General features: G+C 50.9%; 1 protein-coding gene across 1 annotated transcript; it reads left to right on the forward strand.

Moving 5' to 3' along the window:
* Positions 1-6,426: 6,426 nt before the first annotated feature.
* LOC119239774 (inactive polypeptide N-acetylgalactosaminyltransferase-like protein 5) lies at positions 6,427-20,810 on the forward strand (the record flags this gene model as incomplete). The annotated part of the gene is given in 7 exon segments (XM_037504177.2): positions 6,427-6,593; positions 8,069-8,191; positions 9,376-9,456; positions 9,459-9,624; positions 11,782-11,899; positions 18,011-18,160; positions 20,522-20,810. Coding segments are annotated over 7 exon segments (958 nt in total), but the record flags the coding sequence as incomplete, so codon positions are not given.
* Positions 20,811-22,275: the final 1,465 nt, after the last annotated feature.

The following is a 22,275-nucleotide window of genomic DNA, read 5'->3' on the forward strand; positions in this document are numbered from 1 at the left end:
AGGATGGAGCCAGGAGCCCTGGAGGAGGCGCATGGAGCCTAGAGACACGTGAAGAAACTGTGCTTGTCTTTTGTCGTGGACGGGGTGACACAGATGTGGTGGGTGAGACCTGTGAGGAGGTGACAATGGCAGCTTTTATCTTGATGTTGATTTTGCTCTTTCCTTCCGGGCTTGTCTGGTTGTTTCTGACCCTTTTTGTGGGTCCCCACGGGAAGATGCTTTAGACTTGGGGCAGGCTTTGGGGCCTTGTTCTGGGCCGATCCCATATGGTTGGAGTTTTACCCATGAGGGGACGGGTAACTTTGGGTGCTTCATTTAGAAACTAGACTCTTTGCCTCACCTGTATTGTGTTCCTAGTTTTTATTAAAGATCCTTCCCATTAAAGTCTCCTATGTTTTGTGTTGGTGCGGCGGATGGCAGAAACCATTTAGAATAGGCCGGTTTGCGGGATTTGGGCTGCCCCTCTCCCTGTCCTATTACAGATTTGGCGCCCAACGTGATTTAGGACAGAGCCATCCGTGGTTAGTCAGCCCACCCGTCTCTGTGACCTCTCTCTGGCCTGTGGCTAGGGGAGAAGACTCCGAGCCGTGTCTGTGCCGACTGTTTTCTCGTCAAAGACTCCACAGTCCTGTGTGTTTACGGGTTACGGAAGCAGCGAGGAAGCCCAGGAGCTCGCCAAGTCTGGCCCGGTCCCCAGGCCCAGGCAGCCCGCCTCCTTGTCTCCGCCTTTGCTTTCCTGTGGCATCACGTCCAGGGAACTGTAGGCCTAAGAGACAATCGGGGAAATGAGGCTGTTTCGTCTTGACAGAAACCCCCTTTATAGGAAACCTTTATTTCAAATTGAGCAGCGAAAGTAAGTGTCTCCTCCCAAAGTCAAAGTATAATGTAAATCCAATAAGGGAACTGAACTCTTCAAGTTCTTTTTCACTCATTCTTTGATTCCATTGTCCTTAAAATATTCCCTTCCTGTTCACTGGTGGCACTATTTATTACTATTTCTAGCAATTTTACTTTGCTTTGTTGCAGCTGTATTTGAATCTACCAGTTCATTACTATTAATTCCTTATTATAATTCTGAGTATAAAATAATCTGTATGCGCCTTCCAATGAATTCTATATTTAAAACAATATTTTCTGTATTTTAAAACAACTCCTGTGTTCTCTGACTATTCTTTCATTTTAATCATTTTAGTTCACTGTTTCTCTTTCATGATGACTTTTTAAATTTTTTTTTGCCACTGAAGGGTTTTAATCTTTTAATAGGAAACTTATCCCAATCCACTTATTGTTATGAATGGTATGTTCGGGTTGTTCTCTGTCCTCTTGTTTATTCTTCCTAATGGAATTTGAGAAGGGGGCACCAACTTGCTCCCTCCTTCCTACACCACCTTGTTCACGACAGTGGTGAATGACTAAAGGCGAGCTGGCTGATTCTTCTTCTAAGAAGTCTGCTGTGATTTGTGTGAATACTTTGATTTTAACCTTGTCAGAAAATCCCCAAACAGAGCTCACTGGGACCCTCCCACAGCGCCTTGTGCTGGTGCCTGGGGGTTCTGGGAAAAGGTGAGTTTCAAGTACAGTTGTTCTTAGAGTCCTGCATCAAAATGATAATGAGCCTGTACTTATGTAACTCTAACACCTTCCTTACAGGTCACAGTTCTAACTATGCGGACCCAGAATTATATAAAGATTCAAATATGGATTTAATGTCCTTATCAGTAAACAACTGGGCAACGAGAGAGACCTACCAGATACCAGGAATAAAAGTATGTGCTGCCTAATTTTTTAAATCAAGTAACTAAGCAGATCTTAATTTTTTGGGGATATCAGAAATCTTACAACACAGGTTTCTATTTAAAGTCCAGTAATGTCTATATTATAGAGCTAACAATGTAGAGAATATCTTCCCATTGGCACAGAACGTGTTCTGGCGGTTTCCAAGAATCGAGAACACAAGATCTTGTGAAATCACCAATAAGGACTTTCGAGCAAAGGGCGTTTATTTATGATACAAAATGCTTCGCACTGCTACCTATTTTTCCTTCAAAGTCTTCTCCCCCTGCCCTAGTGTTTCATTAATCATCTGTGTTAATGATTAATGCCTTTTTTTGAAATTGTGGTTAAAGATACATGACATTGGATTTACCATTTTAGCTATTTTTTAACTAATTTTAATTCAGTACCATTAAGTGCCTTCACATTGTTACACAACCAGCACCCCCTCCATCCATCTCCAGGACCTTTTTATCACCCCAAACTGAAACTTTCCACCATTAAACACTAACTCCCCAGCCCCCTCCCTGTCCTGGCGCCCACCATTCCACGTTCTGTCATTATGAATTTCAACTTCTCCAAGTCCCTCCTAGAAGTGGACTCACACATTATTTGATGCTTTGTGTTGGGCTTATTTCACATATAATGTCCCCAGACGCACTCATGTTGTAAGCATATGTGTGTTAGAGCGTTTTTTAATATCTTGTAGGTCCTGGTGATCTCCAGTATCCCCCCCTTAACTAAATGAGGCATCTGGTACCCCCCTCCTTAACTAAATGAGGCATCTTCAAATACAAAGACAGTGAGTAGCAGGAACCAGGAGGAAGTGAGGACACACTGTCTTGGCGCATCTAGCGTGTGACACAAATGTGAAGTCACAAATCTAAGAAGTCTCGGGGGCTGACGTCACAGGATGTGGAGCATAGAGAGATGTGACATATCCACCTGGCTCATAATAAGGGGGGAAGGATTTAAATCACTCAAACCATAGAATAGGGAGTGAATTTAGTTTGGAGAGCAACTTTTTATGCAGTTCACTATTTACCTACCACAAAATGTCGTTTTGGAGGCCTATAAATTAGGGATTTCTCTGCATGCTGTCATTTCCCCCCTAAATCTCACATTCTCAAATGACACATCTGAAACAGGTGGACAGGAAAAAAGGGCACCAAGGCAGGAGACCGGATGGAGGCCGCCCACCTGCCCCGGCTCTGAGACCAGAGCGCCACCAAAAGCCCCAAAAGGCCAAAAACCAAAACCAAGGGCTAGAGCAGGACAGCACCCACACAACAGGAGCCTACGGGCTAGAGCCTAGCAAAGGACGGTGCCCGATAAGAGGACAGGTCGCTGTCTTTGGGTCTCACCCGCGCGCACAACTGCAAGAGCCCTCAGGCTCCAGGAACCACCACCACGGGCTTTATTTTACAAACGGGAAACAGAGAGTTCACTGTGGCCACAAGTGGCTGCTGCCTCACCCAGATAGTGTCAGTGATGGTCACCACCGGTCACCAGGAGTGCCGGACAGCACTGGCCAGTAGTGATGGTCACCACTGGTCCCCCAGAGGTGGTGTCAGGGACACCCAGTGTTCACAGCTCCTTGTGAGTTGCTGGGTGACACCAGCAACAAACAGCTCTTTGAGACGCCAGGCCGGGGCCCTTGGTGCTCCTCTCAGGCCCTGTCTCTGACAGAGTCCTTCGGCTTCTCTTCCCTCCTTGGAGGTCAGCTGCTGGATGCTTCTTTTCCTCTTTCTTCAGAGGCCAAGAACAGTGTCTTCCCTTCTTTCCTCTTCCTTCAGAGGCGGTTGCCAACTCAGCTGCCTTCAACCAGGGCTTATACCCTTTTTCAGGGTGCCCCACCCGCAAGTCTGATTGGACCATTTTTCAATCCTGTGGCTGACTGGACCATTTAGCACCAACCAGCTCATAGCTTGCACCTGATTGGCCCATTCCATGATCCGGGAAGTACACTGTTACATGAAAGGTGTCTGAGGAGCAACTGCCACAGCTGACTTGCGGTGGAGCAGCAGCATGAAAGGCCAACTCTGCACCCGCCGGCTCCCACCACTCAGGCGGCTGGGTTCCAACAACACAGCTACTTGGTTTCCCTTCCCACATTACATGATTATTCGTTAAGAAAAATAAAGTTTAGAGAGACGATCCTGAGAACGGAGCAAACTGGCAGGGTGCTATTCGAGATGTCAGTTCATCTGATAGGAAATTCAATTCCACTCCAAGTACATGTCTGTGTTTGAAACCCATTCTAGCTGCTAGGAATAAGCACAACTATCTGGGTCCAAACAGAATTTCAACCATCATTAGCCAATTGCGTTATTCCACTGAGTACATTTCCCTTCAACTTTGGCTTTGACGTGCACAGGATCATCTTCACTAAAGAAATGCTGATACTGGGACTCCCTGGTGGTGCAAGGATTGAGCGTCAGCCCTGTGAGGCTATATCCACAGCAACTGCAGCACGAGTTTGATCCCCAGCCAGGGAGGCGACCCACACAGTGCAGCGGACCTCTCCAGTCTCCCTGCTGCTCCCTCAGCAGTGTATTTCAGTAGATCTGGCTGTTTTGCTCCCCACTGTCTTGCATGAATCCTCTCACACCCCGCACCTCTGGCCTGCATCCTAGATCTTATTTGCATAAATCAATCTTTTTTTAAAAAGAAATGCTGATACACATCTCTGACGAGAAGACTATGTTGCTCTGTCTCTGATTTATTTCTTCACTTCTCTATTTAAAATTTTTTCAGACTTACAAAATTGGCGCAGGAATAGTTCAAAGAAGTATAGCCTTTTCTCAGATTTCCCTGAATGTTAGCATCGTCCATACCCTCAGAACAGAACAATGAACAAAATCAGGAAATCTGTATGAACACGCCACCACTCCTGAGTCTAGGGAGAATTCACGTTTGGGGTCCTGGTTCTGGGAGGGGCCACCCCAGGGCCCCAGGACCATCTGGTGCACCTGTCCCTTTTCCTCCCCTCTGAAACTGATTCTGAGCTTTTTTCATCAAAACCAGGACCCACATGATGACGTCTACCCACTCATTCGTGCCGTGTTCCGCCGTGTTGGGTGTCTGGTTGCCATCACATTCTAATCATGCGTTTTGGGGGTAGGAATGTCATAGAAGTGATGCCATGTCCTTCTCAGCATCGAATGAGGAGGTGCATTGTCTATTTGTTCCATTACTGGTGAAGTTACTTTTGACCATTCATTGAAACAGCAGCTGTCAGATTTCTGTGCTCTAAACTTACTGTTTATCCTCTTGTAATTAATAAACATGCAGATTTCTTTTAAGTGTTCATTCTGGAAAGTTGGGAGCACACAAAAAAGCACAAGGTGGAAAGCGAAATTGCTGCTGAAATTGTTCCTTCTGCCTTTAATGCATCAGATGTGGCCTTATTTGAATGTTTTGCTGGTCACGATCCCACCCGGTTCGTGTGCATCAACCAGTCAAAGCTATGCCGACGAGGAGTCGGTTCGTCTTGATTTGGGATTTATTTTAATCAGAAATCACTGTTAAGTTTTATCGAACAATTTCTCACCTCTGAATTAGCATGGTCACGCGACGTCCCTCCTTGATATCTTGCACTGAGCCACCCTTACATTCCTGACCTTGGTAACACTATCCTATTCCGTAATACGCTCTTCCTTTGGGGTGTAGTTAAAACATGGTTGAATAATTATGTATTTCAAATTTAATAAAGAACATTTTAAAAAGGAAAAAAACAGTAAAATATTTTTGTCAAATCCTTGGAAGAAATACAAGGACATCTCATCCTCTGCAGACGGTACCGACGTAGGAATGAAGCACAGACTTTCTTTGAGGTCAACACAATACAATAAATTTGAACCTTCAATGTGAATAAGTTTATTAAATCACTTTTATGGATGCCAAAGTAATTTGTTTATATGATGCTCAAAATGAACTTGGATTGTGAAAACTGTCTGCGGAAGCAGCAATGATGACTGGCGTGGAGAAAGCGAGTGTGAAAGATTAGAAGAGCAGCAGAAGTGAAAGAAATGCTCATAGCTCCATTCTCGTGTTTTTAAATGTACTGTCACCCGATTATCAAATCATCAATGAGAGGAACTGTTGCGACAGGAACTTTGCGGCCGCTCCGCGGCGGGGACGCGAGGGGGACTCCCGGGTCGCGCATGGAGCAGGTGCGCAAGGCGAGACTCTGCTACTGGAGCGGATGTTCTTGTGCCGCTCGTGACAGTGCACGGGCAGGTGAAAGCTGGCCGTGCCGCAGCGCCGTGAGGAGTAAGGTCTGGGGGGCAAGGGACAGTTTTATGAGGGACAGAGAAAGGGATGTTGTCACCCTACGTCAAGAGACGTGAGTCAGCAAGGTACCTGATGTTATCACGGCAGGGTTACCCCGAGGCCACCCTGGAGAGAGGTGATCCCGTGAGCAGCGGCCTGGGCCCCGCCTGCCCTGGGATGCGGGCTTTCTCCAGAGGGGTCAAGGCGTGCTCCGCTATGCCTTGCAGACAGCACACAGGTCACAGCGGCCCATGCGAGCTCAGCTCATAAGAACCCACAAGGAACCAGGAAGGGGAAACGCAAATGATGAAAGATGTTCGCCGCGCCCCCAACACCTGCTTAGGTGACTCACCGCCTCCCTCTTGTTCTCGCCTGCAGGTGTCACTATAAGCGTTACCCAACCCACCTGCCCACGGCCAGCGTCATCATCTGCTTCCACAACGAAGAGTTTAATGCCTTGTTCAGGACGGTGTCGAGCGTCATGACGCACACCCCGCTGCAGCTCCTCGAGGAGATTATCTTGATAGACGACATGAGCGAATCTGGTAAGACAGCCCCAAAGATGCGCGCCATGTCCTTGGAAGGCGGAGCCGCCCGGAGGGAGTCCCTTCCCGCAAAGGACGTCTGGGGCGGGGTGTGTGTGTGTGTGTGTGTGTGTAGCCAGGTGACCTCCTGGTGGGGAGGTCAGAGCTGGTTCCTATGGGGCGGTGTCGGGGGACATGAAGGGACCCACTCGAGAGCACTGATGGCGTCAGGAAGAAGTGACAGTCACTGGGGTCTGATGCGGGTGTCAGAGTTGCCTTGGTGGGAAGGAAGGGAAAGTTGTTTTCAGCAGCAGACACAGCGCCCGAAGGCCCAGAGGCTAGAGGAAGCTTGGCAAGACTGGAGCCGCGCTGAATGCATCTTACATAGCTCACGTCTGAGTTGGGGGGGCCGGGGGAGGAGACAAGAAATAAATAGGAAAAGACCACGTGAAGGGCAAGGTTTGCATTTTATCTGGGGGAACTGGGGAGCTGTTACCCAGCTGAAGGCAGGGGCGACCCCGTCCCCCTTTACACATCCCCTTTCCATTCGAATCGTAGACAGCGGAGCTCCGAGTTTGTCCTCCACGCTGGTGCTCGCAGGGACTTGCACACTGGTGCAAATCTGATGAGCCGCACGTAGCATTTGAAATAAATTGTCTATTTTACAACCTAATTGCAGCCCTGAGGCACGCCAGAGAACCGGGTTAGTGTAAGGTCTTCACAGCCAGGGAAGGGCGACACTCCAGGAGGTCCCCGGGGGGGGGGTGACTCCAGGGGTGTCACCCATGGTGGGATGCGACTCAGCCTCCTGCCAGCCACATCTGGGTGCTCCAGAGGGTGTCCAGTCACCAGGCCGCTTTCCCCGGGAGCCACCCCATCAGAGGGGTGCGGGGCTGCCCTGCTCGTTCTGGGCACGCGGAGAGATGGGCAGATTCCTGACCCGCGGAGCAGCCCACGAGGTGCAGGTTCCCCTCCTCCCAAGCCAACGAGAAGAGACTTGTTTGTAACAGGCGTCCAGGGCCAGGATTCAGTGTTTCAAGGTGCCCCCTCTGGGTAGCCCCTTTTTACTCTGTGTTCTCAGTTTCCAGCTGGCCCTGGAGCTCAGTTCAAGGTCATTGCCATTAGGTCTGCGAATATAGCGTCAGACAAAGTCAGATGAGTTTCGGTTTTTACTTTTGTGCCCTTTAAAGTCTGAAAGCCGTCAGCCACCTAGCCTCGGGCGCAGACCGCAGGGCCGCTGGGTCAGACTGCCACGGCACCAAGGCTCCTGCGATGAGGACACACGCAGGGCTGGAGCGAACAGAGCCGCCCCGGGGGGACGCAGACGAGCGGCTTGTCTTGATGCTGAGTCACTTCTCTCCCTGCCGCATACAGGACACGTCTTTCTCTTCTGGCTAGAACTCCCGCGGGTTAGCGTGGTCAGGGATCAGTCGCATGAGCCACCATTTTTGTTCCTGTAGTTACCACTGACTGTCAGGTGTTGGGTATTTTTGCAGATGACTTGAAAGACAAGCTAGACTACCGCTTGGAAATTTTTCGGGGAAAGATTAAACTGATAAGAAACAAGAAGAGAGAAGGGCTGATCCGCTCCAGGCTGATCGGCGCATCTTTTGCTTTAGGTAAGAACATTCCAGGCGGGCCGTGACCCCAGGTCTGGGTCTGGGACTTTCTTGCCCACACGAAATGCCTCCGGGGCACCCCCTGCGTCTCCCCTGGCAGAGACAGGGTGTCCGTGTTTTCGGCCCTGCGAGGCTGCCGCGCTGGCCTGAGCAGACGTGACAGGCTCCTGTTTAACGCAGGTGGAGCGTGTTCACTGTCGGGAACGCCACACGGGCTGCTACCCGCTGGGTGTGCGCCTCTTTGTTTTATATACCGCCACGTGCATGCGTGTGTACACGCGTGACTGTGCACACACACACACCTGAGGGATTTTTAAACATGTGGAATCGCCCCATCTACACTGCCTGGTGAGACCGACCCTTTATGTCAATGCTTTGACCCAATTCACCTCCATGTTTAGTGGCTGCTGAGTACAGTGTTCCCGTGGCTCGTAGGGCACATCATCTGTTTAGTCATTTCTCAATTGGCAATTTTTATTTTCCACTATTACTCAAAAAACCCCCCAAAACCCAACAAACCCACTGAGCTTTTGCCCAAAGACCCCTGCCTTTGCGGCGCCACGCAGCCCGCTGCCTGGCCCTGGCCATCTCAGGCACTCTCCCGCCGTGGCGCTCAGAAGCAAGCTCCCCTCCTGGCGGGCCTGCGTCGCCTGTCACCCGCGTGGCTCCGTTCTCTGATCAAATGTCACCATAAACGTCACTTTATCAGAGACGCCCTTAGAAGCCTCCAGACATAAGGGAGTGCGCTGCACCCCTCCTGTCATCTGAGTCTGGACTCTCTCCATGACGTTTACTGCCACTGCCAAGGTGCCTGTGTGGCTATGAGATGCCCCTAACATGCAGGCGCGGGGACAGAGGCGCTGGCCCCAGAGCCGACGGACGCCAGGGGCAAAGTCCACCGGGGAGAACTGGAAGCAGGGGTGGCACAAAGGTGGGAAGGGGAGAGCGCTCGGCGGGTGGCAAGATCTGAGGAGAGAGACGTTTGTGCCGGGAGCACAACCCACATTTTGGGTGCAGAATTAAGTGTGTGCTGGTTTCCCTCCCACCATCCACCCGGTGAAACTGAAAGCACCCTGAGGACCAAACACACACTAAGTGTTTAACAAAGACTCATCGCGTCGAGCCTTGGTTTGGGGTGGCAGGCGTGTCAGCCAGCGAACTAACGCCCGCCCTTGCCTCCCCAGGGGACGTCCTGGTGTTCCTGGACAGCCACTGTGAGGTGAACAGAGTCTGGCTGCAGCCCCTGCTGTATGCCATCGCCAAGGACCCAAGATGGTGGTGTGCCCTTTGATTGACGTCATTGACTTTACCACCCTGGAGTACAGGCCCTCTCCCGTCGTCAGGGGAGCTTTCAACTGGTACCTCCAATTCAAGTGGGATAACGTCTTCGCTTATGAGATGGACGGGCCTGAAGGACCTACCGCTCCCATCCGGTGAGATGTCTTCCGCCATGGCACGTAGTGTCTGGGATTGGGACCTGGCAGAAAAATTAGGGAGATGATTCCTTCGATTGCTAGGGCTGAATGAGAAGGAGTGCTTTATATGTCTCTTGGTCCTAAGTGCCTATTATAATAGAATTGGGGAGGCCTGCGGTTTTGTCGCTTGAAAATGAGCATGTCACCCGGTTGCGAGCATGACCGTGTCAGTGGCCCTCTGACTCCAGGTGGCTGCTGGCAGCATGTGGACTTTGCCCTCAAGGGCAAGCTGTGTGTTGATCAGTGCATGAGGTGCCAGCACGTACGTAGCCCAGAAGGCCTGGCCATGGCCAGACTCATGTATGAAATGTCTACGCAAGTGCTTCCATCTGTAATTTTACAGGCTGAGATAAAAGTGGTTTCCAAGATTATTAGTCCAGAAAATGTATCTCAAACTGTAGGAATGGCTTGAATGTTGGGATTTGTAGGAGGCTGTCTCTGGAGAGACTTTCCCAGGTTGCTCCCCACATTCAGTTAGCCGGGACCCCAGGGCTCTTTTCTTTCTCTGTTGACCTCTGTTCACCAACCACACGAGTGCCTCTGCCAGCATGTTAGCCTAGCAAGTCTTTGATCTTGTCTCCATCCTAATTTTGCCAGAGCTATGTGACGTTGCTCAAATTGCTTGACCTCTCTGGGGCTTATTTTTTTATCTGTAAAGTCTGGAGAATAACAATACTTCACAGAGTTGTCATGAGCATGAACAGCTTAGTATATTTCCAAGATTACAACACTGTCCACCAGCGCTACATTAACGTCATTTTATAACTGTTACTATGATTCCTGTAGTCATTTCTTGGACCTTTCATCTTCTAAACTGGCATCACCCACCTACCCTGGGACATAATCAAGTCTCCAGCTCCTCAATTTCTGCTGGTACCCTACATGGTTTTCTTTTTTCTGAGCCTCGGCTTCATGATCTATAAATTTGCCCCTCCTGCCAGTACTGTCAATGGTCACCTCCACTGTAGGCAGAATTACACAAATCTCCAGCCCTGAACCCGGAGGGGCAGCTGCGTTATAGCCTAACATGTCACAGTTACAAGGTGGAACAGCACCTGCAAGACCAGATAGGTTGTCTTCAGAGGGTTAACAAAAGCTAAAATTTAGATATTAGCCATGCCATTAACTTGTATTCATATCTGACGATTCCTTCCCCCCTCAAGTTACAAGTGTAATGACCATAAAAGTACAGATATAAGAGTTTTGGAAAACTTAGGGCAAGTGAGGAAAACACAGCTGTGGTAACTCGTGGAGAGGCCGCAGGGATCGCCACTGCCAGGGGGCTCAGCCTGGCTGCTCCCGCACCTCTTCACGGCCTCCCCGCAGGCTCAGACCACCGCCGAGGTGACCACCGCCACCCGGCCTTACACACACACACACACACACACACACACAACACACCGCGCGCGCGCACGCATGCATGCTTGCTAGTGATTCCCGGGGTTTTAGAATAAAGCCTTTCTCTTGCGGGGAAGGCGTGGCCTGAATTCTGAGTCATATATATTGTCACCCGACTTTCAGCGATGCCCACCGCGGCCTTCGCAGGCTGTTTTGTGAAATTACTTCATTTGTCAATTTGACAAGCGGCCGGGGGTGGGGGGGGGGCGGCGGGCCCGGGAGGCCCTGCGGGGCGCGGCCTCCCTCCAGGCGAGGGCCGCGTGACCATGGCCAGGTCCGTGGGGTCGCCCCAGCCCGCAGCCGGCGCCGCGCCGGGCAGCAGACTCTGTCTCTGGTGGATCCTCTCACCCTCCACACCTCTGGCCTGTACCCCAGTTCTTGTGTGCATGAATAAATACATCTTTTTAAAAAAACATTAAATTTGCTAAGAAACTTTTTTCTTTTTTAAGACAATTTTCCTTTCCTCCAAGGCAGCACTTAGAGTGTATTGCTTACGGCATCTGGTGCCATTAGGCAAGAGTTACTGCCTGGTTTTAAGTAACTACGGTTTTAATTTAGCAATTCCACATACTTAAAAGTTGGATAGGTAATAATTTGGTGTGAATGACGGTTTTTCAGTTTTTAACTATCCATATCACTCGTTTTTAATATAATTTTGGCAAGCATCCATCATGACTGAACCCATGAAATCAAGTTGGTATTTCCATGTCCTCTTAGGTCTCCCGCCATGGCTGGAGGCATTTTTGCTGTGTACAGGCATTACTTTAAGGAGCTCGGACAGTACGACAAAGACATGAACCTCTGGGGAGGGGAAAACGTGGAGCTTTCACTAAGGGTAAGTCAACCTTTTCAAAGTAGTTGCCTTTGCGGGTGGAGCGTGAACTCTAGCTTTAAGCCATGCTTCCTGCTGTGGCTCTTGTGCTCGTTTTTCCTACGTCAGCATCTAGCACATTCCTGGTGGTATATGCGCCACACGATTGACGCGGCTCCTTGCGAAGATGGAAAATACTCAATAAAATATCAGCTCTTCTTACTGCATGTTTTGTTTTGACCCCAGTGTGTTGCATTCAAACACTGGCTCGCTTTCTTGGCCTGTCTGCTCAGAAGTTTACTTTCCTAAGGGGCTTCCCCGAGGCCCCCAAACTCTCCCCCCTCTCTCTACCCACCCCACACTGCGCTAACTGCTTTACATGCTACGCCAGTTCTTGCTTTTGTTCCTCCGCTGTTCCTTCTCCTGAGTCACAGCCTTTGTGTCCATCCATGGACAGTTTGCCCTCATCTGAATGCACCACAGCGCGCTAAGCCGGACATGCAAAAGCCGACTCTTTCCTCCCTGCCCCCTCCCCCACTCCTCCCTCAGCCATGCCCCCTCTATGGGTGGGTGAGTGCCCCCCCCCCGCCACCCCTGCCCCTGGACTCCACTGTCCTTCTCACGCCCTCCAGTTCACCTCACCCTATCTGGTCAGTTCTGCTGAATCATCACCGTCTCTTTCACGTCCCTCTTTCCTCACTACCACAGTCCATCATGACAGATTTGATGCCATTTCTTCAGCAAGACTCTCTGGACCTCATCCTCACGCTCCCTGCACACACCCACAACCCCCCTCCCACACATGCACATACACGCGAGCGTGCGCACACGCCTGAGGTCCCTTCTCCTGTGAGTGTTGGCCCGGTGAGCCGTGTCTCTTGTCTGTGTGTGCAGGGCAGGCTACATGGCCCGGGCTGGCCCCTACCCTTGTTTCAATGCTCTGCTGTTGCCATCTTGATTTTAAATAGATTTGAGGCAGAGACTGGCTTTTGCGTCCCCCACCCACTGTGCATCCCCCTGCTACCAGCTCCGCAAGGGCAGGGACAGGACTGACATCCCACACTGTCTCCCCCACGCCTGGCCTTGTCCCATGTGGAACCCAGTCACGAAATCTTTGTGGAGTGGGTGAAGCTTGGGGTCGGGTACCTGAGGGGGAGGCTGGCACCGGCCGCGTTGGCGTGACTATCGCCGCCGTAATGGGCATAGCACAGCGCCGGGGCTGCCGCGGCCTCAGTGAGGTGTTCGCCCCCTTCCTCTGAGCTCTGGTGGAGGACGGTGTCTGGCAAGCAGCCTCCCCTAGTTTTCTGCTAAGATAGCTACTGGGGCTGGAAAAGATGGGACCCCACTGGACCTCACAACTGCCGGCCAGCTTGTACCTGGGACACGCCGATCTCATTGCCCCAGTGTGCTCCCCTCCCGACCCCCCTGCCAGCTGTGACGGCCCTGTCTCGAGGAGAGCCCTTCCTACCTGAGCTGTAGGCCTGGGGCCTCTGGGGCCCTGCCCACCACCTCTGCTGCCTCCAACAGCCGCGGGCCGCGGGGGAGCTTTTCCGTGCCACCTCCGCGGGACCAGGTGGCAGGGGTCACCAGGCTCTCTTGCTTCTGCAGCCCTGCCGTCCCCCCTTTCTCCTCTCCTGGTTCATCAGCCTAAAAGCAAGGCCTGCTGCGAACCTTGCCTTTCTTCCCCACAAGGCCCAAGCTGGGAGGAGCCTGGTATCGCGGGGGCTTCCTGAGCGCGAAGCCCAGCTTGTTTCTCTGATGGCAGATTTGCAGAGCACCCAACCTGCCCTGCCCGCGGGCCGCTCATGCCGTAGACAGAGACGCAGCTGCGGCAGGCCTGGGCCGGCTCACGACCCTGCTCTGCACTCCGCACCCAGCCCCCACGCAGACCTGCCTCAGACTGACAACCAGCAAAGGGATCTGGCCGCATCTCCCTGGGGGGGTTACCAGGGTGACCCAGACCTCCGTGGCTGTGTCTGATAGTGAATGAGGAGCCGTGGGCCCCCTCTGTGGTCTCTAGCTATCTCTGCAGCGGGGGTGGGCTGCTACCTCAGGGGTGGGGGGCAGGAGGACTCCTGAGGTTGAAATCTGGTCCCAGATTGTAACGCCCCTGTAAGGGGCAGGAAGGACACAGGGCAGGTTTTCTGATCCAGCAGGCCAGGTAAAGGAGGAGTCCTAGAGCGTCCTTGGTGGGTTTTGCAGGCTTTTTAGATTTACCAGGCACACGGCAGGCAGGGGCGCTGGGGGCCAGGAGGCTGGCAGTCCCCCCAGCCCCCAGCACATCCTCACTCTATCTGGGCTCTCCGGCCGTCTCTTTGCTTCTCTGCTCTTCCGTTCATTCTGCTTCTTCTCAGCTTCTTTTTCGGCCTCTACTGGTGTCCCCGTGACGCCGCCCTTAAAAGCCCAGTCTCAGCCCAGGTGAATCCCATCTCCCTAGGCCCACACCCTATTCCAGGTGCCGCCATCAGGCATGCGTTCAGGACAAGGATCCATCATCCATCCTGATGGCGGGAGGGCAGAAAGCCTGACATTTTTCCTTACCCTACAGTCCACCCCCTCAGGGTTTTCTGCCATATCGTCTTTATCAGTCTCTATATACAAGTCATAAACACATGTCTCTTGGCAATATGAACACCGCAGCCATGGCCCACGAAAGTAAATGAAATACATCACAATGTAACAAAATACAACAGAACACAAATAAGTCCAGGCAGGGCCCCAACCTAGTGGCAAAAGACAATTATTGGTACTGGCAGATGAGCCACCACATCTGCTGCCCAAGGCACTGCTCATACGAGGGAGGGGAACCACTCAGACATCTCTGTCACATGCCAGGAGCCGTCAGGCTTCCCGGCCTTCTCTGGCTGTAGTCTCGGCTACAAGCCACACGCAGCATCCACCCCCAGGATGCACTCACTCCTGGATTGAGGATTCTCTACTCTTTGGGGGTAATCGCCAACCCTCAGGGTTTCTGTCTGCAGTCGCTCCAACACTCGGCTTTCATAGCCACCCATGCGACTCGCAGGCCCCTGCACTCAGGCCAACCCACTGCACAAGCACATGGGTCGGGGATCCAAACTCTACATTTGGCTGGGGCTCCACCCCAAGCCACGTTCCCCACCCGTCCCCCAAGGAAGGGTTCCTCAGCTCCTCACCCTCCCTCGACATCGAGCAGAGCATCCCCCACAGGTGATTTTACGAGACTCACGGGCCTTCCTCAGCTTATTTAGTGCTTAACAGCCGCTCAGGCTTCCCAAACTCAGCATCAGCTCCAGCTTTTGCCTTCTCACTTGGCTTTTCTCCTCCGCCTGGCTGCTGGGCATACACAGGCTGCTTTTGGCCATCAAGGCCCACTGGCCACCCCAGATTCCCATCTCCTGGGGTGCACAAACAATAGCATCCTCCCCCAGGGTCCCCAAAACTTAACCTGCCAAGGTTCCTCTGCCTTCTGGCGGGATTGTCAGTCCAAGTTCGTCAGTCCAAGTCCTTTAGGCCTCTCCCTGCGTCAGCACTGGCGAGCTCCAAACCGTGGTCCTCTCTTCTCTGAAGATTCTTGCCGCCTCGGGGGTCGTTGGCTGGTCCTCTCGGGCGTCTCCTCCACGCGAGGTCTCGTCCCGCAGCTCCTGGGCCTTGTCCATCTCCTGTGCCGCCATGGCGCCTCCAGCGTCGTCACAGGCAAACACAGTCTGTTACTCCTCAGTCCCTCCAGGTCTTCGGAGGGCTCCATGCCCGTCTGCATGGATCATCCTGCCGACTTACGCCAATTGTAGGGGCAGGAAGACCAAAGTGCAGGTTTTCTGGGATCCCAGCAGACGGGGTAAAGGAGGAGACAGTCCTGGAGCCCCCGGTGGGTTTTGCAGGCTTTTTATTTAGATTACCAGGCACACGGCAGCCAGGGGTGCTGGGGGCCAGGAGGCTGGCAGTCCCCCCAGCCCCCAGCAAGTCTTCACTCTATCTGGGCTCTCCGGCCTTCTCTTTGCTTCTCTGCTCTTCCGTTCGTTCTGCTTCTTCTCAGCTTCTTTTTTGGCTTCTGGCGGCGTCCCCGTGACGCCGCCCTTAAAAGCCCAGTCTCAGCCCAGGGGAATCCCATCTCCCTAGGCCCACACCCTGCTCCAGGTGCCGCCATCAGGCATGCGTTCAGGACCGCAAGGATCCATCATCCATCCTGATGGCGGGAGGGCAGGAAAGCCTGATGCCTTTACCTACCCTGCACAGATGCTGCAGATGTTGCCTGGCGCTGGGGTCTAAGTGCCACCCAAATGAGGACAAGGACGTCTAATCCTGCTGAGAGCCTCAGCCCAAGTCTCTGTCCGCAGGGCACCATTTCCTGTGTCCAGCTCAGCAGCCCGACCTGCCCGTGACTGCAGAGAGCCCCACCCCACAGGGCCCTTGTCCCAGCCCAGCTTCTGCGGAAGCCTGGCCTTGGGGTGACCTTGTCCTCGTAAGGACCTGTCTTGTTTGGGGCCCCAGTCTTTTCTCCCCCTGATAACTGCTACCCCCCAATCCCACTGTCTCTGTATTGAGCAGATTACCCTGATAGATCACTGGTGAGCTGCCAGAACCCGGCCGGAGAGGGCACGTCCCTGAGAGAAGCGCGTCCGTGTCGTAAGCGCGGGTGATGCAAGACAGGCGTCGTGGAACCCACCGGCTTGGGAAGGGCAAAGCTATTCGCCCCAGTTCAGGGGAGGAAGAAGAAAACAGACTATTTTCCAGAGATTATTTTATATTGACGTTTAAGTAATTGTCTGGTTGAAGGAAACTGCACAATAAAACGATTGGTTTGGTTTTGGAAAAAACAACAAACAACTGTTAGACCAGTAGAGCAGACTGAGAAAATCCCACCCCAGCTGGCCACGGGACGTAGCCCCACTTCACCTGGTAAATACAGACCACAGGAAAAGAGTGGGAGAGGCCGCCGCTTCCGCACACTGACCTCCGCGGTGAGCGGGCCAGGGAGGCCGGACCCCGGTGGGTGAGGAGAGGGTGGCAGAGCAAGGCAGGCGGGAGGCGGGGCAGAAACGAGCAGGCCCCGGAGGGTTCAGATTGTACGTTAGGTGCCAGGGGACGCACAGACGTGCCTTAAGTGGGGCAGACACAGAGGCTGCAGAAATTAACAAAGTGAAAGACAAGCAGGGAGAGCGGAGTTTCTTGCAATGACCTGGACAAGGGATGACAGCAGATGAAACTAGGCAGGGGCCAGGGCGGATGGAGAGAGCTGGACAAATCCCCATCGTGGTACACAAGCACAACGAAGGCCGGTCAGAATGGTGGATCCTGAGACTAAGGGGTGTTCCAGGCCACATGGGGGCCAGGCAGTGAATGCCACACAGATGCTGTCTGCAGCTCAAAGCAGAGTAGCTCGGAACAGTAGGTGTGGCCTGGAGGAGGCCTGTGCGTTGGGTCTGATCGGCTAGGCTGAGCTCTGGTCTCCAAGTTTGCTCGTCATCCCAGGAGTTGCCGCAGCTCAGCATAGTCTGGACGGCAAGAGCGCGGTGTCAGGCCCAGCCCTGTGGCCGAGAATCCTGTCACACATGTGCTGCCCACATTCCATCATCCAAAGACGCTGAATGGACAAGTCCCAAGTCAGAGTGTCAAAGAAATAGACTCTGCCCCAAGGTGAGGGATGGGGTGAGCTAATATTTGATGATCAGCACCTCAGCCTATCACACTGAGTTCCTGCACGGAGCAGCTGCGAGGACAGAGGTCTTGTTTACTTGAGAAACACTGGCCCCTCGCATATCTGGTAGGTTGTGTAACAAGCTCTCCCGGAACACAGTGGCTCCTGATCAAACGTCCTCCTAACTCGCTGTGTTGCTAAAGCGAGTCTCTGGCCTGGCTAGGATGGCTGGTTTTATTGTGTTGCTTACACATGTTTTCCTCTGGAGACTCAGCTGGTGCTGGTCTAGGCTGGACTGATTTACCTGCCCACATGGGCCTGCGGCAGTTGGGAGAGCAGGGAGGACTTGGCCACCTGTCTCTCGTCCTCAGCAAGCTAGCCCAGGCTCCTTTACCTTGTGAATGGGTAGCCAGATTCAATGAGATAAGAAACAATGACGGTTAGCTATTATTGGTCAAAAACGATCTCAGAGTGACCTATTACTAGCAAAGATCATTACTGTTTTCCTTTCTCCACAGATCTGGATGTGTGGGGGTCAGCTCTACATACTGCCCTGCTCGCGAGTGGGCCACATTGACAAGCACCCCAAGTCGTACTCCCCTGACATCACACAGGCCATAAACCGCAACAGCCTCAGGCTGGCGCACGTCTGGTTGGATGAATACAAGGTGAAGGATACGCCTCTGATTTGGGGAGATGAGTTCAAGTGTAGAAGTGGGTTTGCTCTAAAGAAGCCTCCACCTGCCTTTCCAGATACCAATTTTCGTTCCTTTCAGCGTTTCCCTTAACTTAGTGGCATCCCTTTACCTACTCATCTGCCTTTCCCCAGACCCTGTCCTCAGTTAGTTCTAAGCTGCTACGCACCTTACTTTGTAATTCCCAGAGAAAATCAAGCTGAGAAGTATCTCAACCAACACAAGAAGTCCTTCCTGCCCCGCCCCCCATCTGTTTTCCCTTTGAAGGCTGTCCCTCTGAGCCGGACCCCCGCCCCGAGCCGTACCTGCCACTCACTAGTTCTCTTCCTCGACTGCCAAGCCCCCAGGTGATGTGGCTGCTGCGGGTGTGGGGAACACACAAGAAGCTCTGCCACTTGTTTTCTACCCATGACCAAGCATTTCTCCGTCAAAGCCATGCACCTTCATTCTGCATCTCCCCAAGGTTTAAGCCCCTTGCCAGTTCTTGAAAGGGTCCGAGACACCCAGAGAGCACGTAGTTTACTTGGAAGTAGCCCATCTAGAATGCACGCACGAACTGTCCCACGTGGACAGTGACTGTGGTAAGACCTCACTTCAGAAACATGAATGTGCAGGATTAACTCTGTGACCATTCACGAATATATCTGATAGAATCGGGCAAGAATCTCTCTGCGATATTGTGTCCTAGCCTTGATCTAGTTTTTATTATTTTCAAAGCATAAAATAATAACACTCAAGTTCCCTAGTCATCAGGTCCATGAGAGCTGAAACCTCAATGAGGTATTTCTACATAGCCACCTAGACTGGCGAGCATTTTTAATGTCTGATAGGACCATGTGTTGCCAAGCAACAGAAATTCTCAGACATCACTGGTGAGAGTGTTAAATATTACAAATGTCCCTTTGGAAAACTGCTTGGCAACTCAAGGAAAGTGGGAAATTTGAGTGTATCTACTAAAATTGGTCCCATTTGGACCTTATTGACAATTCTGACACGAACATCCTTTACACCTAACTTTTTGTGCATTTGTGCAAATATATCTGTAGAACAAATCTCAAGATATGGACTTGCTGCACCATGAGCTGGTGCATTTTGAATCCCAGGAATTATCTCCAAGCTGTCCTGCCCCATCCACACCGCCTCCTGCACCGTTGTCATGTGTTATGTGAAGATGCCTGTCTCCCTGCAACTTTACAACTGGTTTTAATTAGACTTTATAGTTCTTCTAATCTGATGTGATTGTTTAAAATTGCATTTAATTATGAATTATTTGAACAGCTAATTCTGAGAGGTTTACTTCATTTCACAGAAGATATAGTGACCAAAATTTTCATCTAACTTAAAAAGCCTATAGTGTTTGGCAGAAAAAAAGAAAGAAAGAAAGAAATCAATGAATTGGATGACACAGCATATTGGGAAATTTATTTAGCGACGTTGGACGAGAGGGCTGCTCGCCTCATTACAGAATGATGATCCTCTATACCCTCAGGCCCATCCTCTGCACCAAGAGACCCTGGGAAGGGAAATAAAAGTGGCAGGAATTACTGGCAAAAACCTACAGAGGCCGAGGATCCCTGGGGAGCAGCCCATGTGGTGTGCCCAGTGTCTGCTCACTGGGATAAGCAAACCCCTCTCATTCAACAATACGCCCACTCTCCAAGTCGAGGACTGGGAACAGTACTCGTGACTTTGGCTTACTGAGAATACCTCTTTCATATGCCACAGGCTGAGTCCATTAGACAGTACTTCTTGGGGTTTCCTTAAATCAGAGGTCATCAAAGACTAGCCAGGTGTATGAAAATAACTTCTCAGGTGGCAGCCTTCTTCTCCCAAGGGCTTGGCAGGTACTAAAGTCGCACGACCACCTCATGAGGGCAGAAGCCGAGGTCACAGGTTAATAAATGGAAAAGCAGAATTTGAACCCAGACTCTCTTCCACCAGAGCCCATCTGCCCTGACCCACCATCCCCTCCCATCTCTGGAATGATAAGACTGCTGACTGAGAGACTGTTGATTGAGGGAGTGAGGGCTTTGCGCTAAAGCGTCCTTGAGAGAGAAGGGACAGGATGTGAGGCAGAGCAGGTGGCTGTGATTCCCGTGCTCCCAGACCCAGCCTGGACCCTCAGTGCCACCTGGGCCGCAGCCTCTCCCGCCTCACGCTGCGCACACGCGGGCTGAGTCTGCCCCGGTCTTATGTGTGCTTCTGCACCCCCATGCTGATGAGATTGGAAGGGGGTTTAGTTCAGGTGGTGAAAATATGTACTGCTATGTTCGACAGGGTTTGATCTCCAAACAAGTGTTCATTCAGGGGACTGACTCTTAAATCTCCACGTAGGAGCAGTTTTTCAGACGGAAACCTCACCTAAAAGAGGCCGACTATGGAAACATCAGCGAGCGTGTGGAATTAAGGAAACGACTGGGTTGCAAATCATTTCAGTGGTATTTGGATACTGTCTACCCAGAACTGGAGACCTCTATAATCACCTGAGAAAAGAAACACTGTTTTCATAATAAAAGGCTGGAAAGTTCTCTACTGCTTCACATAGAGAAGAGCACAAGTTTGGAACATCGTGAGATGCAATAAAAAAAGCAACACCATGACGACAGTGGTCTGCAGAGTGCCTTTTCTTTCCTCCTTTAGTGACAGCTCTGAATGCTTTGCTCAACTGCCACTAAACTACTGGGGTGCCAAGACCTGGAACATTAAAAACGTTAATGTTCCACACAGTGACGGCGCTAGCTAACGACTAAGGTAAAGTATTGTGTCCAACTGTTTGCCAAACTCTCTGAGTCTTGGGACACTGATCTACTCTTGGGGGTTTGCTGACTCCCCCATCTCTGCTCCCCCATCCCTGACTGTCCTGCCACCCTTTTGGTAGCCTCCATTCTACAGCTGGATTTCTAGGGTTTTGGTTTGGTTTGGTCTGTTTCTTTAACCCCATGAATGAAAGCATGCGTTATCTGCCGCCGTCTCATTTATTTTGCTTAGCATCATCCCTCCACTTACATCCATGTTGTCACAAATGGCAAGATTTCATTTTTTTCTACAGCTGAGTATTCCACTGCATACATGTGCCGCATCTTCTTAAAGCCCCTCATCTGTCATTGGGCACTTAGGTAATTTCCGCAACTAGGCTATTGTAAATAGTGTTACAGTGAACAGAGAGTACAGATACATCTTTAAGAAATGTTTTTGTACTTTGAGCAGATAACTAGGAGTGGAATTGCTGGATCTTATGGATCTATTTTTAATATTTTGAGAAACCTCCTTACTATTTTCCATAGGGTTAGATCAATTTACATTCCCATCAACAGTGTAAGAAGTTTCATTTTTTTCCACACCCTCGCCAACACTTGTTTCTGGTCTTTTTAATCTGGGCCATTCTCACTGTGGTTTTGATTTGCATTTCCCTGATGGCAAGTGAAGAGCATTCTTCATGTGCTTATTGGCCATTTATATGTATTCTTTGGAGAAGTGTCTGTCAGCTCTTCTGATTTTTAAGTTAGGATATTTTCTTTTTGTTGAGTTGTATGAGTTTTTTGTAGATCTTGTATATTAGCTCCTTGTTAGATGTATGACATACAAATATTTTATCTTGCAGGGTGTCTTTTCATTTCACGGAGAGTTTCTCTCACTGTGCAAAATCTTTTTAGCTTATATCCCATTTGTTTGTTTGCTTTTGTCTCCCGTGCTGTTGGAGTCTCCAAAGGCATCTCTGAAATCAGTATTGTAGAGTGTTTTGCCTATGTTTTCTATGTATTTTGTGGCTTAGGTCTTATATCCACGTCTTTAATGCATTTTGAGTCAGTTTTTGGGTATGGTGTGAGAAAGCGGTTTAGCTGCTTCTTTTTTTTGCATATAGTTGTTGTCTTCCCAAAATCATTTGGAGACATTGATTGTATACTCTTGGCCGCTGTGTTATAAATTAACTGTCCATTCAAGTCTGGGTTTATTTCTGGGATCTCAATTCTATTTTGTTGGTTGGTGTTTCTATTTTTATGCCAACAACATATTGTTTTGATTTCAAAAGCTTTATAGTACAGCTTGAAGTCTGGGAGTGTGATACCTGTTCTTTCTTGTCAGGATTG

The sequence above is a fragment of the Talpa occidentalis genome, unplaced genomic scaffold (genome assembly GCF_014898055.3).
Source record: "Talpa occidentalis isolate TD23 unplaced genomic scaffold, MPIMG_talOcc4v2.1 talOcc4.113, whole genome shotgun sequence".
NCBI classification, from domain to species: Eukaryota; Metazoa; Chordata; class Mammalia; order Eulipotyphla; family Talpidae; genus Talpa; species Talpa occidentalis.